The sequence below is a fragment of the Canis lupus genome, chromosome 19, assembly GCF_011100685.1.
Source record: "Canis lupus familiaris isolate Mischka breed German Shepherd chromosome 19, alternate assembly UU_Cfam_GSD_1.0, whole genome shotgun sequence".
Lineage (NCBI taxonomy): Eukaryota > Metazoa > Chordata > Mammalia > Carnivora > Canidae > Canis > Canis lupus.
The window spans coordinates 36,159,695-36,174,584 of NC_049240.1; the positions used below are offsets into that span (position 1 = coordinate 36,159,695).

At 37.5% G+C, this 14,890-nt stretch overlaps 1 protein-coding gene across 2 annotated transcripts in view; it reads right to left on the reverse strand.

The window, feature by feature from the left end:
* Positions 1-14,603, reverse strand: part of DPP10 (dipeptidyl peptidase like 10) — a 1,276,525-nt gene extending 1,261,922 nt beyond the window's left edge. The window contains exons 1-2 of one of the 2 annotated variants that reach the window (XM_038564993.1): positions 14,463-14,603; positions 14,115-14,369 (exon numbers count right to left, since the gene is read on the reverse strand). In XM_038564993.1, coding sequence (XP_038420921.1) covers positions 14,115-14,174 — 60 coding nt within the window. In that variant the 5' untranslated portion in view covers positions 14,175-14,369; positions 14,463-14,603. Of the gene's footprint in view, positions 1-14,114; positions 14,428-14,462 lie in introns of those variants that run through there. The other variant, XM_038564994.1, reaches the window with a different exon arrangement.
* Between the last annotated feature and the right edge of the window lie 287 nt (positions 14,604-14,890).

Genomic DNA, 14,890 nt, shown 5'->3' on the forward strand with positions numbered 1-14,890 from the left:
CCCACTCAGTATCCCTATCAGTGCACTTTGTGGACCCTATTAACAGTTTCTCTTACCTCACGGAACCCTGGGTTTCTGGTTCTGGTATTTCCAGGTGGGTTCCATCCATTAGCAGTACATGTGAAAATGTGAGACTTTGCAAAGGCAAATCTGGCAGCATGCAAGCACTGCCTGGAGAATCAAAGTGTCGGGCTGTGTCAGAAGGAAGTTCTCTTAAGGTGGGTATTTTTCCTGTGGTATATAAAAGGGACTTCAACTGTGAAGTCAACACAGGATGGGTAGGAGGCCCAGATCTTCCTCTTCCTTACTCAAATCAGTAAACCCTTAATATTTTGTGGTAGAATAAGAATTGTGGCTGCCCTACAATGTTAAAAGAGACAATGAATGCAGACAGCCTCACCAAGATCAGCTATTTAAATACTGGTTCCCACTTCTTTCCTTAGTAGGGAAGTGGTAAAAAATAAATGAATTTGTTGGTATGAGAATTTCTGGCACAGAACAGGTGCTAAGAAGATATTTTCTTCTTATATGAATTTTTCATTCTTAAAAATAATAAATTCTCCACATTTAAAATTACTTTGATCCTTTCTCAGTTAAACTCTAATGAAAGAAGTTAGCAATAAGTCAACTGCAGTTATATTTACATTTTAAAACCCAACTCTCATACCATCTCTCTTTCTCTCTCTCTCTCTCTCTCTCTCTCTCTCTCTCTCACACACACACACACACACACACACACACCCCACACACACGCATACACACCCCCACACACAATGGGGGAAGAAAATCTTTTGAAAAAATCAAGAACATATCTGGCTTTCTTTCACATGCTTATATCTTCTGCCAGAATGAGAGCTATGTGACTATATACTAAATAAAAGAAAAGATTATGAAGAACATTCTGAAGCAAGAACCTATTTCCCACATAGGATGGCCTTCACTCACTCATTCATTCATTCATTCATTCAGGAAGCCCTTTTTGAGTATTCATTCCATATTAAGGACAGCATTAGACACCAAAGTCACAATGACAAAGGAGATACTGTCCTTGCCTCAAGGAGCCTGTAGTCTAGCTGTGAGTGGGGTGTGCAGTAGAAAGTGGGTAGGACAAAGAAGAGGCTGGAGAATGGATAAAAAGATAAATACATATAAAGGCCAGGATGCATGGTAGTTCCAATGAATTACAAAGCAAGGAGTCTTCCTGGGTCTGCAAAGAAAGGAATAAGAAGAAGAAGAGGGAGCAAACTTCAGAGAGGAGGTGAATTCCTGTGAAGTGAATCCAAAATAATGAGCACTATCAACCAGGGAAGCAAAAAGGAGGGACATGGGGTTCTTATAGGAGAAAACAGGCTTAGAGGCTTAAAACAGCAAGGGACCTGGGCAACAGCAACTGACAGTTCCTTTGTGTGGTTGAGCACATGAAAATAGGAGCCAGGAAATCTGAGCTATCAGCCTGAATTTTGTAGCAACTTGTCTGGGGTCAGGTGTGAGTCCAACCTCTTTCAGTCTGAAAGCTTGAGAAAATTAATATACTTACCTATAAAATAACAACTCCTTTTTCTAATAAGCCTTTCTGGGAATTAGAGATATCCCATAAAAGCACCTAGAATTGTATGTATTGTATGTGTGGGCATTTAACAATGGTAATGAAGAGACAATGACAATGATGGTGATACTGTTCGTTTTCACATGGATGCTTTTACAGCATTCCACCATCTGGAATGTCCTCATCCCCAAATTCTTTGCCAAGATCATGACTGCTTGCCCATCAAATCTCAGTTCAAACTTCACTCCTTTCAACAAGTTGGAGTAAGATGTGCCTTCTCTGACCTACCAGAGCACGTTCGCACACTATTTTTATCAATGACTTTGTGTTCCATGTCCTTCTCCTTTATCCCAGGCAAAGGGAGAGGAGAAAAGAAGCAACACTATATGCTTCTTAAAGATTGGCTCTGTTTCTTATGCCTTTTGGTATCTCCATCAGTGGCACATAGCACATTTTTTGTGTATTCAATAAGTATTTGTTGAAATAACATATTGTTGGGAATAGAATTAGAAACCAGAACACAGAATGGTTCTCATAAAATAAAACCCTGAACATCTCAGGATTCTGATAGGAAATCTAACGATTACAGGCCTCCAGGGAGGAAGAATTCCTCATCCTCCTACAGCATAGAGACTTTGAGAGCAGCCCCATCCACATAATACAAGGTAATTACCACCTCTGGCTTTGAGCCTCTGCAGCACTGACATAGGAGTGACCTCACCTAGATGAGCAGAGTGCATCGGAAAAGGCCTGAGTTGAAACCAGATAGATGGTATGAGAAGGGACAGGAAAAAAAAAAAGTACCCAGGAAATGGGAACATCAAGTGAAGAGACCCTCATCTGGCAAAGAGCTTCGTTTGTCTCAGAGTCAGAAAGGAGACCATACTGGTTGGAGAACAGTCATAGGGTGGAGCTGGAGGGGAGACAATGGGACAGGATATGGTCAGAGGAAAGAACAATGCTAGATAATGCAGGGTTGTCGGGGTAAGGTAAAGGCTCTGGAGCTTTTCTAAAAGCAATGTTAAGGTTTAAACCAGGTATACTAAGTGGTTAGAGTAAAATTTATTGTATTTTTTACAAAGATGTATTTATTTATTCATGAGAGACAGAGAGAGAGACAAAGAGAGAGGCAGAGACACAGGCAGAGGGAGAAGCAGGCTCCATGCAGGGAGCCTGACACAGAACTCGATCCTGAGTCCCCAGGATCACACCCTGGGCTGAAGGTGGCATCAAACTGCTGAGCCACCCAGGCTGCCCATGAGCCACCCAGGCTGCCTGATTGGAGTAAAATTTAAAATCACCATTTATTTGGCTGTTGAGTGGAGAATGAATTGTGATAAGCATGCTGAAAGCCAGGAGGCACCAAAGTTGTCACCATAATTCAGGTAAGTGTGCAAGGAGTTTGGGTGACAGTGATGGAGGTGGACCTGAAGGTTAGACTAAAGATACATTTAGGAGGTAGAACAGGCAGGACATTCTGATGGGACCAGCTGATGAAGAGAAAAAAGACACGTCTTAACAGAAACCAAACTCTGGCTTGAGTCTTTGAAAAGAAGATACTGGTATCATATAATGAATGGAGTCAAGACTGGGGTAGGCAGCCAGGATCAGAAGTCTTGATGGGAACATAGGATATTTACAGTGTCTATTAGACATTTAAGTGAGAATACTTAGTAGAGAGTAGCATCTAAGAATAGAGGGCAGGGAGAAGTCTGGGTGGGAGAGGTGATCTATTAGTATTCAGCATCCGGTAATGAAATCCATAGTATTCACCAGCACCATTCAGCCAGAAGTTACAAACTGATGTCCTGACGCCCCCTAAACATATTCTTGGTGTGATTCCATATCTCCTATCATCTCCTCATAAACATCTGTCCAAGCTATTTCTTTGGGAAGGGGAGTGGGCTCTGTTCTGGTATGCCTTTAGGTGATACATGCCCTCTCCAGTTACCAAAATTTCAATTTGCATCTAACTGTAATATTTATGTTACCTCTTAATCTTGGAGGCATTCAGTGTTTAAATGCTCCTGAGGACTTCGGAGTTCTAAGTCCCTAGAAGTACAGAGAAGAGGTCACTATGAAAGGCACTGAACAACCTTAATTATTTGATCATTTGAAGAACACCACCATAATTTCCCCCCTCATCATCCCCCAAAAGAGCCCAAAGATATGTAAAACAGGCAAGCAAACAAAAAAATCCAAGCGGTGGATTTTTGTATGATAATACAAAGCAAAACTGATTGAACACGGAGGCATCTGGTATCAAAGGAGAAAAGGCTACCTGAATAAGATAATATTGTGATCCTCTCTTCTGGTCCTTTTGTTCTAAAGTCATAGAAGAGGTCTTTGCTGTGAGGTGGTCAGAGACAATATTGTAGTTGAGCTTATTACATCATTGTTGAAACGATGCTCCACCATGGCATCGCCCGTCTTTCACAGTGTGGCATATATTATATGTCCATCAAATTCTAAAATCATTCTTGCTGATCACAGTGGTACATACTTTTGGTTCCCTCTGTCCAGACCATACAACCTTCTTGATTGCTTCTAACATAACCCCACTTTTATTTGGATAACCCCCTCCCTGCTTTCTGTACTTAACCATGTACACATGTATCTTCAAGTATATTGAATAGAAAAATTGGTGTAAGATTTAATTCCAGGCAACAAGAGTTGAGGAAAACTCTGTGTGGAGATCTTTCTTAAAATGAGACTCAAGAGGTCACCTGGGTGGCTTAGTCAGTTGCCTTCTACTCAGGTCATGAGTCCAGGGTTCTGGGATCGAGTCCCAGATGGAGGTCCCCACTCAGCAGGGAGTTTGCTTCTCCCTCTGTCCCTTCCCCTTGCTCGTGCTCTTTCTCATTTTCTCTCAAATAAATAAAATCTTTTAAAAAAGAAACTCAAAAAAGAAAGTTCTCTTTGTCCACGGAGCACTTTCAATTGTCATGTCTGCAGAAATTAGACATTTCTAATTCCAATTATGGAATTAGAGCAGCCATGTAATGTCTATGACAGAAGCTAAGCTTAGAAAGACAAAGCAGAATGGTGCAAATTGCCTGTGTCCTAGGTCGTGCTATTCAGGCACTGAGTTTTTTGACCCTTAAAGTGCTATTTTCATTTTGTGAAATTATCTTTTCTGATTTCATTACCCGATTCATTTAGAATTTTCTGTTGTTTTGTGAGGGGTGTGCATGTGTGTTGTTATTGTTTAAAAGAATGCACTTCACCTGCTTTCTCTTTTTAAAGTTTTTTTGTTTTTGTTTTTGTTTTGTTTTTTTGTTTTTTTGTATTTTTTTTTTTTTTAGTAATCTGTATACCCAATGTGGTGCATGAACATATGACTACAAAAGTAAGAGTCAAACACCCTTCTGACTGAATCAGACAGGCGCCCCTATTTTCTCTTTTTAATCCTCACCTTTCTTGTCTGCAAAATAAAAATCTGGCATAAAGTATCTCTAAGAAACATTTAAATTTTACGGTTGTAGAACTGCTGCACATCAAGTGCACTTTAATATTTTCTATCTCCTCTAAAAATGCTCTAAATTACTGAGGGAGACCCCTAGGAAATAATCCTTCAAAAAACCCAAGATATCTGCATCAAAAACAATACATGGCTTATGTAATTAGGAGACTAGGAAAGGGATAACTTCCTCACCTCTGCATTTGAAATTTCCAGGCATAATTTATGCTTAAATCTACTGCCACTAAAAGAGGTCAGTCATGTGGCATTGGTATTACTCAAAAGACCATTAATAACCAATATGCCAGAAAAATGGTTATCCAAATATTAAAGAGGAAAATTTCGGTACAGCCCAATGATTGTCATTAGTCAAAAAAGATTCTTTTGGATTAAAAATGTACCACTAAATTAAAGCCTTTAAAGACCAGTTATTATTAGCATTCATGAAAGTGGGTGGTATAAAATCAAGCTGCTGAAAACCCTTTTGTTCTTATTAAGATATACCTTCAGTAACACCTGTCTGGCTAATAATATCTGAGACAGTACTTGGATCATCCTCAAAGATGGACCAGGAACACGTTACCATTTTCACTTTCTACCTAAAGACACAAACCTTAGGAGTGCTTCCCAAGGTCACAGAACTGGGTCCCAAATTTAGATCTTGTCTTTATACTACTTGGTTTTAAGCTCTTCCCTCAGGGTACAGTCAAATTCTGAAAGATAACAGAAAGTCCAGGCCCCTACCCGTATTTGCAGACTCCTTCTTCACCCCTCCAGATCGCTTGTTCTCTGTAACTAGTCATATTCAACTAATAAAGGCTTTCAGGACAGTTACATTGTCTTGTTTCTTATCTTTTGCATATGTTTGCTGTGTCTGAAATATTTTCTTCCTCTCTTATTAATCTAACCTCTATATAGCATCTGGTTTGGGATTTGTAAATGCTCCCTCCAAACCTTATATTTATCCCTCCTAGAACCCATCACGATATATTGTAATAATATTCATTTGCATCCTGGGCTGTGCTCCCTAAAAACAAGCAACATTGCTCTATTCATATTTGAATCTTCTTTCAGTAAATGTCAAAGGACTGAAACAGTAAAAGAGTTAAGTCCAAGCTTCTTCCATCATGCCATGCTGTGCTCACTCATTAACCAAAGTCAACGTTGCTTGACTCAATTTTATTTCCTTCAGATGATATATATAAAGGAACAATTTTTACTATAGCTGCCCTTCCTTGGTCAAGAATACCTGCCTTGCATAGTTTCTCTACCTTAATTCTTTTATTGACTCAAAAACAATTATTCAAGTAAAGGGTCCATCTATTATACACAATAAATACTTTTATGCTATTTACTTTCCATTAATATAAAGTGGAGTCCATTTTTCTTAGGGCAAAATCCTGGAAATAAGAGTTGTGAGAACGGTGTTTTTAAATCCAGCAGCAGTGATTCATCCTGGGAATTAAGGTTTCTGATGAGAAAGAGCCTCACTAAAAGGCCAAAGCCAGTAGTTCCCCTACAGGGTCCCATCCATTAAAATCAGCATCAACTTGGATCTGCTATGCTAACCCAGGCACCAAAACAGAGGGGCAAAGATTGTCTCTATTTGCATAGAATTTCCTCAGCCCTAAAATAAAAGACACTCATAATGCAAAACCTATTTTTGATTTACAGAAGCCACTCTTCCTCAAGAAGATTAGCATATCTGTTGTCACAAGCCTTGAGGCCCATTTGTCATCTCTTGAAATGTTGTTTACATACTTTAAAGTAAAATGTTCAGTTCAGCTTAGGTCAAGGAGGACTAGTATGTTTCTGAACTCAAAAGTCAGACCGCATCTCTCGGGAAGACAAATGAGTTTATAGCCCTCTCCATTCTTTCACTCAAAGAGTCTTAATTGAATGCCCGCTATTTACCAGATATTGGACGAGGAACCAGAATTACCAAAAGTAAAAGACAGAGATCCTTTAAGAGTTAGCAGAGAGACTTACATGGAAACAAATCATTACAGCTCAGAAAACTATTTGTCATTAAGCAGGCACTGAGAAGATTATGTGAGAACATAGGTAATTAGTTGAGACCCTGACTACTGCCTAAGGGAATTAGAGAAGTCTGTTTGAGATTTGAAGTAAAAATAGGAGTTTATTAAAAGGACAATTGAGTGAAAGGATAGATCAAGCAAAGAAAACAATGAGTCCAGAGACAGTAGGGAGGCTATATCCATAGTATGATATAATTTCTCCTCAATTCAGTGATCCATGCAGCTACCCAAGGTATCTCCCATTCTTGTAGTTAAGCACGGGGATGATAACTGCATTTTTTATTGAATTAATCAGTCCTTTAGATAGCATTTAAACTCAATATTCTTCCTCCCCTACCTTTCTGGTATAGATCCATGATGAGATCTTGCAGATGTTACTACAATATTAGAAGATACTTTTCAGCTCCCTGGTGACTTCAAAATGAGTTTTTATCATCATTATAGTTAATAATAATTGCAAATAAAATTCTTAGCTTTTATGTCATAAAAATTGATTCTTCCTATACAGTTCTCTATGAAAATGTCAAATCCCTTAAAAATTGCTACTAGAACAAATTATAATACAAAGCACTTACATAGCATTTTTGTTTGGGGAGATAATTTAAGTTTATTGTCCTTCTGTTAGTGGGAAGAAAAACCTGAACAGGGTTAATTGCCTTCCCCAAGGCCACGTGATCTATTGTGGTACACAGAGAGTAAGAATTCAAATTAAGGATGACCCTCCAAAGGAAAACTTATCCAATGTGCTCTAAACCCCATTTTTAGGTAGTAGGGTAGGCTGCATGCATTGGATCATTCTTCTCGATCCTAATTGTAAAGAACAAAGAGAAGCATGAGTTCTGTGAAAAATTTCCAAGAGATAAGGCTATTCAGAAAGTAAACTTCCTCTCTTTCAAGGCTTATCATTCAGATTAAATCTAGTTCTGCTAATGTAACACCATGCTGGGTGTGTCCAGGGAGGTCGGTTTTGAAAATGATTAATTTTGTTTCAGTTGTGGTATACTACTTCCAATTGTATCCCACCAACCTGGCTCATATCCAAGGGCTAAAGAACATTCATAAATGAAAGAATAAAGGTTACTGTGATATTCCTGCCTGCCACTGTTTTGCCAAGTTTCAGAGGAAGCTGGCAAGAAGGGAGAAAATTGTCCAACATACTCTCTTCTCAGTGTGACTATCTATCTCCCTAGTTACCAAAAGGTGTTGATTACCAGATGGCCTCAAACCAAGACAGAGAGTAAAACTACAGAAAACCAAATAAAATGTCCATACATTTTTTTAAAAGAAATTTGCTGTGAATTTAAGAGACAGAGTAAGGTTTCCAACCAGATTACCAATTAAACAAGATCTGAAAAATTTATTTAGCTCACTTTAGAGCTGATAGACATTACCAGTCACTTCATAATCAACAAATATATATTTAAAGTCTACTGTGTGAAGGGCTTTGCATTAAGAAAGCCCTGTGAGGTATAAAAGAGACCTGAAGAGATCTCAGCTCCCATAGAATTCACATTATGAAATGATCCTAAGGATCTTCTGAAGTTGTTCAGACTCCATTTGTGATACTCAGACAATTCTTCTTGTGTACTATAGTGGGCTATAGTACAAGTTTGTCCTATTTTTTAATTCCTTAGCTTAGGGTTTCTAAGGCTCTAATGTTCATTAAATCACTCAAGGGCTTGTCGAAACACAAATCGCTGGTTCCCACTCCCAGAGTTTCTATTAGATTGGCTCTGAGTAGGGCCCAAGAATTTGCATTTCTAACAAGTTCGGGGGAGGGGGGCTGATGCTCTGGCCCAAGTACCATATATTAGAACTCTGTTTTATTTATTCCATGCTATATTTGTAAAACCATGTATTTTCAGTGAAAATTAGTGATTTGCCATCAAGAACATCTTTCCTATCTACCTGACCAAAACATGAGTGTTTAGAAAATTATTCACACCTATTTTCTAAGAAGTGAAAGAGTAATACTAAAAATTTTCTAAAACAGTTCAAATTTGCCTAAAAACGCATTCTGCTACAATACTTCTTCAAAGTGAAAGTTACCATTCAAACAATTTAAACGTCAAATAAAAAAACTTTATATTTTATTAAGAAAAAAAGTGAATAAACCAGAAAACTGGCCAATATTTATAACATTGTCGTCACTCTTTAAAAAAAAATACATTTAATGCTTCCCTTAAAAACAGCGGGATGTATAGTCGTTTGAAATAAAACTATCCTATAATCTTGTAAATTGTAAATATTTGGCATAAACACAAACTGTAAATGACTATAAATTAGTCATCAGCAGAATTTCTAACTTAGGTCCTATTCATGTTTATCACAGGCTGGGATTTTTGCCTTAAGCTTATGAGGAAGCTGTGTCAGAATAATTAAAGAGATAAAGACCATTCCTGAGAGAGAAAAAAATTCTCCCACACACAATATCCTTCATTCTAATTTTTTGTAAGTCTTCTCTTTTGGCTTCAAATATCACCACTTAAGAGAATGGCCCATTCTCCTAATGCTGAAGAAAAACTGTACCTTGCCAAATGGAACTGTAGGGTTCACTGAATACCGATGATAACTCTTTCTTTAGTGTGTCTGAGTCTGTGTTGAGATCATAATGTAATAAAGTTTCTTTCTTTTTTTTTTCCGTATGACTAAAGTCCTTAGGATGAAGACCAAAAAGTCTCTACAATATGTTTCTATAGTGTAGTTGTCTTAATCTTTGCTTTTAGAATTTTGTATAATAGTGAAATTGAGGGGGTACGTTTTACATACTGTAATGACATAAGAGGTGGAGTTTTTTATTATACATGCTCTGTATTTCTAATTTTTTGTGGATATAATTATGGAATATTCTTTAAACTAAATGCAACACCATGTGAAATCAGATGTGGTGCCCTCCTTTAAACCGGGAGTGTGGAATTACCAACCAGTAAAAATTGGTGCTGATACATTTCCAAGCCAGTAACACCACACCAACTCATCACATTGTCACACTCCAAAATGCTAATTGCTAAAGACAGAAATCATTTTCTAATAGCCATGTCCTCAAGCCTACAGATTTAATAAAATGAAATATACATGTGAGGAGATTTTCATTCTCTTGTTCTCATTACTCCCCAATTTTATCTCTTGTTCCATACACAACAATTTTGGATAGGGCTGTGGACTAGAGGTAGCAAGGGGAAGATGTTCATATTTGCATAACACTTCAGTTTTACAATATAAAAGGCAGTCAAAATTGTAATGAAAAGTATTTGCTCATAGAGGTTCTACTTTGAAGACAATGAAAATCCTAAATACACCCTCAAATATGTTTTGTAAAAAGTTGTAGCTTCTCCTCCAGGAGTATATACTTCTGGGGTATTTTTTATACAGAACACAGGGATCCTGAGTGGGAAGGTAGTGATAGAATAAGCCAGGCAGGTCTTAAAAAGGAGGAAGGGAAAGAGACTGACTGAAAGGGTCACTAGACAGGAAAGGAAAGAAATATTGTATAGTGTATTTTGGAATTTCCATTATAAAATAAAATACATATGATTCCTGATCCAGGAATCACAAATCCTAAGGATTCACACACAACTTCCAACTTCAAAGAAAGGATGGACGATTTTATGACATACATGGGTGCTAGATTTCTATTAAAATATGAAAGAAGAAAAAAAGTCTCACTTTTTAAGGCAAAGTTCCAAATTTGCAATTCCATCAGTATAAAAGTAAACCAAGTTCAGAGATTTGACTGAAGATTTAATTTTCCTTCAGTTCAGCCAAGAGAAGCTAAGATAGGGAAGAAAAAGCCAAGTTTGTTGCCCAAAGTGGGGACAATTTTTCAGAAATGAAGTTTATAATAAGCCAAGATTAGATCTGTATTTAGCATTCCCAGATTGTCCCTAAAACTTTCCATTACAGATCTCGGAGTAAAAGATCCTTTTTTTAGAGTGCTGCTACCTTGACGGTAAGATTTGTAATCATTTCAAGAAAACCTTCATTGCTTTTCAAGCTCAGAAGTAGGAGAGGGCTTTAGGAGTGCATTGCATTCAACATTTCGTCCAAAGTGATCTGAAAACATGCCTGACACCTTTACTTGACTTTTTCTGCTCTGATCTCTCTTACCGGTTTTGACTATAGGAACATACCTGTTCAAGTACATCAGGAGAAATGTATCAGGGACTGGTTGAGCTGGAGAATGGCCAGAATGACAAAAACAAATCTCAAGCAACCTGAATAATGTTGACCGTTTTATTCCATTATGAGTCCTCCCGACCCCTCCTTCTTCAGCTCTGCCACCAGGCTGACCACAAACAGCCTTCACTGATAATAGTCGCTAAATTTGACTCACTGCAGATATCATCACTTTTAAACTTCGGGAAGGGAAAAGACACACAAACACACCTGTTCTTTCTCCTCCCACACATTTTGGCCTTTAAAGCTATTTTTAGCCAAAGCAATTCATTTTTGTTCCTTCCCATTGCATTCTTTTTAGCAGTAGTTAAACTGTCAAGAGAAGGAACAGCCAGCGTTTACTACACTGGTGATGGGGGAAAAATTCCCTAGAGGATGATTACACCAAAGTGTGGGGGGAAAGTCCCTAGAGGTTTTAGAATTTTTTAAATGGGGCAATTTACAACTTATTAAGTATTTGGATATTTCTGGAACCCCAAAGTGGGTCACGTATCATTATCTGCAGGCCAATCAGATTCCATAAGGAAGTTTCCTTTAAAGTTTGCAAATAGTAACTTCAAGAGTGAGATGAAATTTAACTCTAAAAAAATCATGCTTGAAAAAAAGATAGATTCCAAAAATCCCAAAAGTCTTTTAAGCTCCAATGTCTAATAGCTTTCCAAAAACCTCTCATCTTAGGGTTTCTCCTTAGGTTGTTACTGCATTTTGTTCATAGGCTAATGCATTACCTAAATATAGATAGCCATTTTTAGTATAAATTCCAAAAGCCATAAATGTTTCATAATTGAGCACATAATTTGAAGTAAGAGAGCTTTTCCACTCATCCTCTTTTACTGTTGCAAATTGGAAAATACTCAAGTAATTACTCCCTTAATAGTTCAATGCTTGCAACTTTATATACTTTATGAACATCACAAGCATCCTTTGCTCCCCAGAGCAATATGGAGGGGGGGAGCACAAAAGAACTTAACTTGTATAATTAACCAAATCATCCATTGCTTTGATTCAAGATTCCTTCATTAAGCCATTAATATAATACATTGCTAAGTGGTGGGTTGTCCAATTTTTATGATGCCTTTCATTTCAATTCAATGGCTGCAGTTAGAATGGAAAAAAAAAAAAAAAACCAGCATCTGCAAGATCAGCAAGATGATGCAAAACCCTTACACTAGAAACATTTTTTCTGCCTCCACACAGTTTGTCTGAAGGCAGTCAATGCCAGAGCACCAATAAGGGAAGTGATTGTAAGTCCCAGAAAGTAGAATTCATTTGTCCTTACCCAATAAATAAAAGGGCAAATAAAACACTTGATTCCTATGACCTCAAACACTTAAACAGAAAGCCACTGGTCATTTTATGGTTTTCTAAACATACTCCAAGATAGACAGCCAGTTTGTAATTCTATTCCACTTTAGGCTACACCACATATTTCCCACCAGAGTTTATGTACCACAATGTGGAATGTCATATATGTACCATTTGGTCATTGTTCAGTGATGTTATATTTACATAAATGACATATGTGGGAATCTGACATGCAGAGAAAAACTTATATCCTAAAGCACAGCATTTTATTTCTAAACTTGGACACAGTGCAAAAAATTCAATGCTGAGAAAGATGTTGCTTTTGCTATTAGAGATGGTGTAAATGATCTGAATTTGAGTTCTTTATGACTTCAGTTAACTTTAAGTGTTTATATATGATGAAAGTCTAATTATGTATCTTTTGATACACCCTGGATACTTCACTGCTTTTAAAAATAGTTGCAGATAAATGGAGTTCAGTTTACGGTCTATTTATAACTGAATGACTGACAAAGGATAGGTAAGTTCACAAGAAAAAACTTACTACTGAAGATTATATTTTTTTAAATTATAGTCTATGCAGTATTTCCAAAGGCCTGAGAAATAAAACAAAAGTAATATAATCATAAAAAGCCAGTCATCTCAAATTTTAGAATCTTACATAAAAGATATGTAACTGTATATGAATTAGAGATTTCAGTAACTAAAAATGATCAATCAGGTTGCCAGTTTTTGCCATAAAAGAGTTCCAGAGAAGCCCATCACTTTCCCCCAGGATGTAAAATGTCCACACAGATAAACGGCAAGATAAATAAATCTTCCATTGGAAATCTGGTTATTTATAAGTTTCCATGTAGTAAGAACATCAAAATAAGAACAAAGAGGAGAGCATAAACATTGCTTAAAACTAAAATGGAACAGTCAGATTTCAAGCTTGGTCCTTTTCTTTTAACCATACCAGACAAGTCTCAAATTTAAAACAAGCACTTGTATTGAAGAGCACCCCCAATCACCTTTCTGATTTTGAGTTACATGATGACATACATAAGAGTATACGTTTGTTTACTCCTTCTATAGACTTTTATACTCCCTCACTACAGTCGCTTTAGTATAACCAACAGTTAAACACTCACAGTGATGAATATGCTTTTCTTTGGAAAGGATATCAAGTCCCAAATCCATATGAAACTGAAATGCTGTTATCAAATCTGTATTCAATTTAATATTATCTGTTTCCAACAGTTTGCAAATTCTTCACTGGTTTAGTCAAGAAAACTGACATGGAATAAAAACTCTAGAAGCTCAAAGCTCACTAAACTTTCTTCTTGAAATATGCCACTGACAGATTCTCAGTCAAAAAAGTGAAAGTCATCAAGGTAAAAAATTGTTAACTGAAAACTACTCTCTCCAGTCTATACACACATGCAAACAGAACCAAACTCTTTACTCAGGTCCAACCTCTAATTCAAACTCAAAGCAACTAGGTATCTTTACTGTCAGTCTCCTGCCACACCAACATCCATGTGTTCGGCAGATGAATGAAGATACATGTGCAGAGACAGAAGGAAGAAGGAAACCTGGGTCCTACCTTGACTGTTTTGGAGGGTTGACACTTAATGTGATGGGACACGCTGGCTGTTTGGTTCATGTTTCAGGACCCTGGACAGCGCACGAACCCAGGTGGAGTTCCAGGAGGGACTGGAGATCAAGTCTCTTTTGGACTTGAGCAGGAGCTGCTGCTGTTGCTGTTGCTACTGCTGTTGCTTCTGCTTCTGCTGCCGCTGCTGCTTTCTCACTCCGAAGGCTGAAACGCTGTCAGATTGGAGGGATCTGTATCTCAACCCTAAATAAAGCATTCATTTGGTTCATCAGTCTCAAAGCTCTTGACAATATGGAATAGAAAGCTACAGACTGTTTCAATTCACTTGTACTGTACCTTTTCAGTACCGAGATGTGACAGCTTCACAGTACAGCCAATGATCTTGGCTCTCATTCTCCTTTCAAAGGGACGAATACCAGAAAACATACAGAGATCAATTGCAGTACCACAGTTTAAAGGGACACTCTCAACCCCCCTGCTTCTAACCAGTTTACACTTTTTTTTTTCAATGCAAAATAAATCTTTCTCTCTCTCTCTCCCTCTCTGTTGGATTTTTATTTACCATAATCCATTCTCATTCTGATACTAAATTTTGTTTCTTCTTAGGTACTGTTTGCAGTCAAAGCAGCAGTAAATGCTGGAGAAGGACCTGTTGCCTGGTTTAACACTGCAGATTTTTACATAAGTATGGGAAAGGATTTACATTCTCTATGGATATTTAAGAAATTCTGCAGTGACAGCCAGCTAAGATACCGACTCTTCTG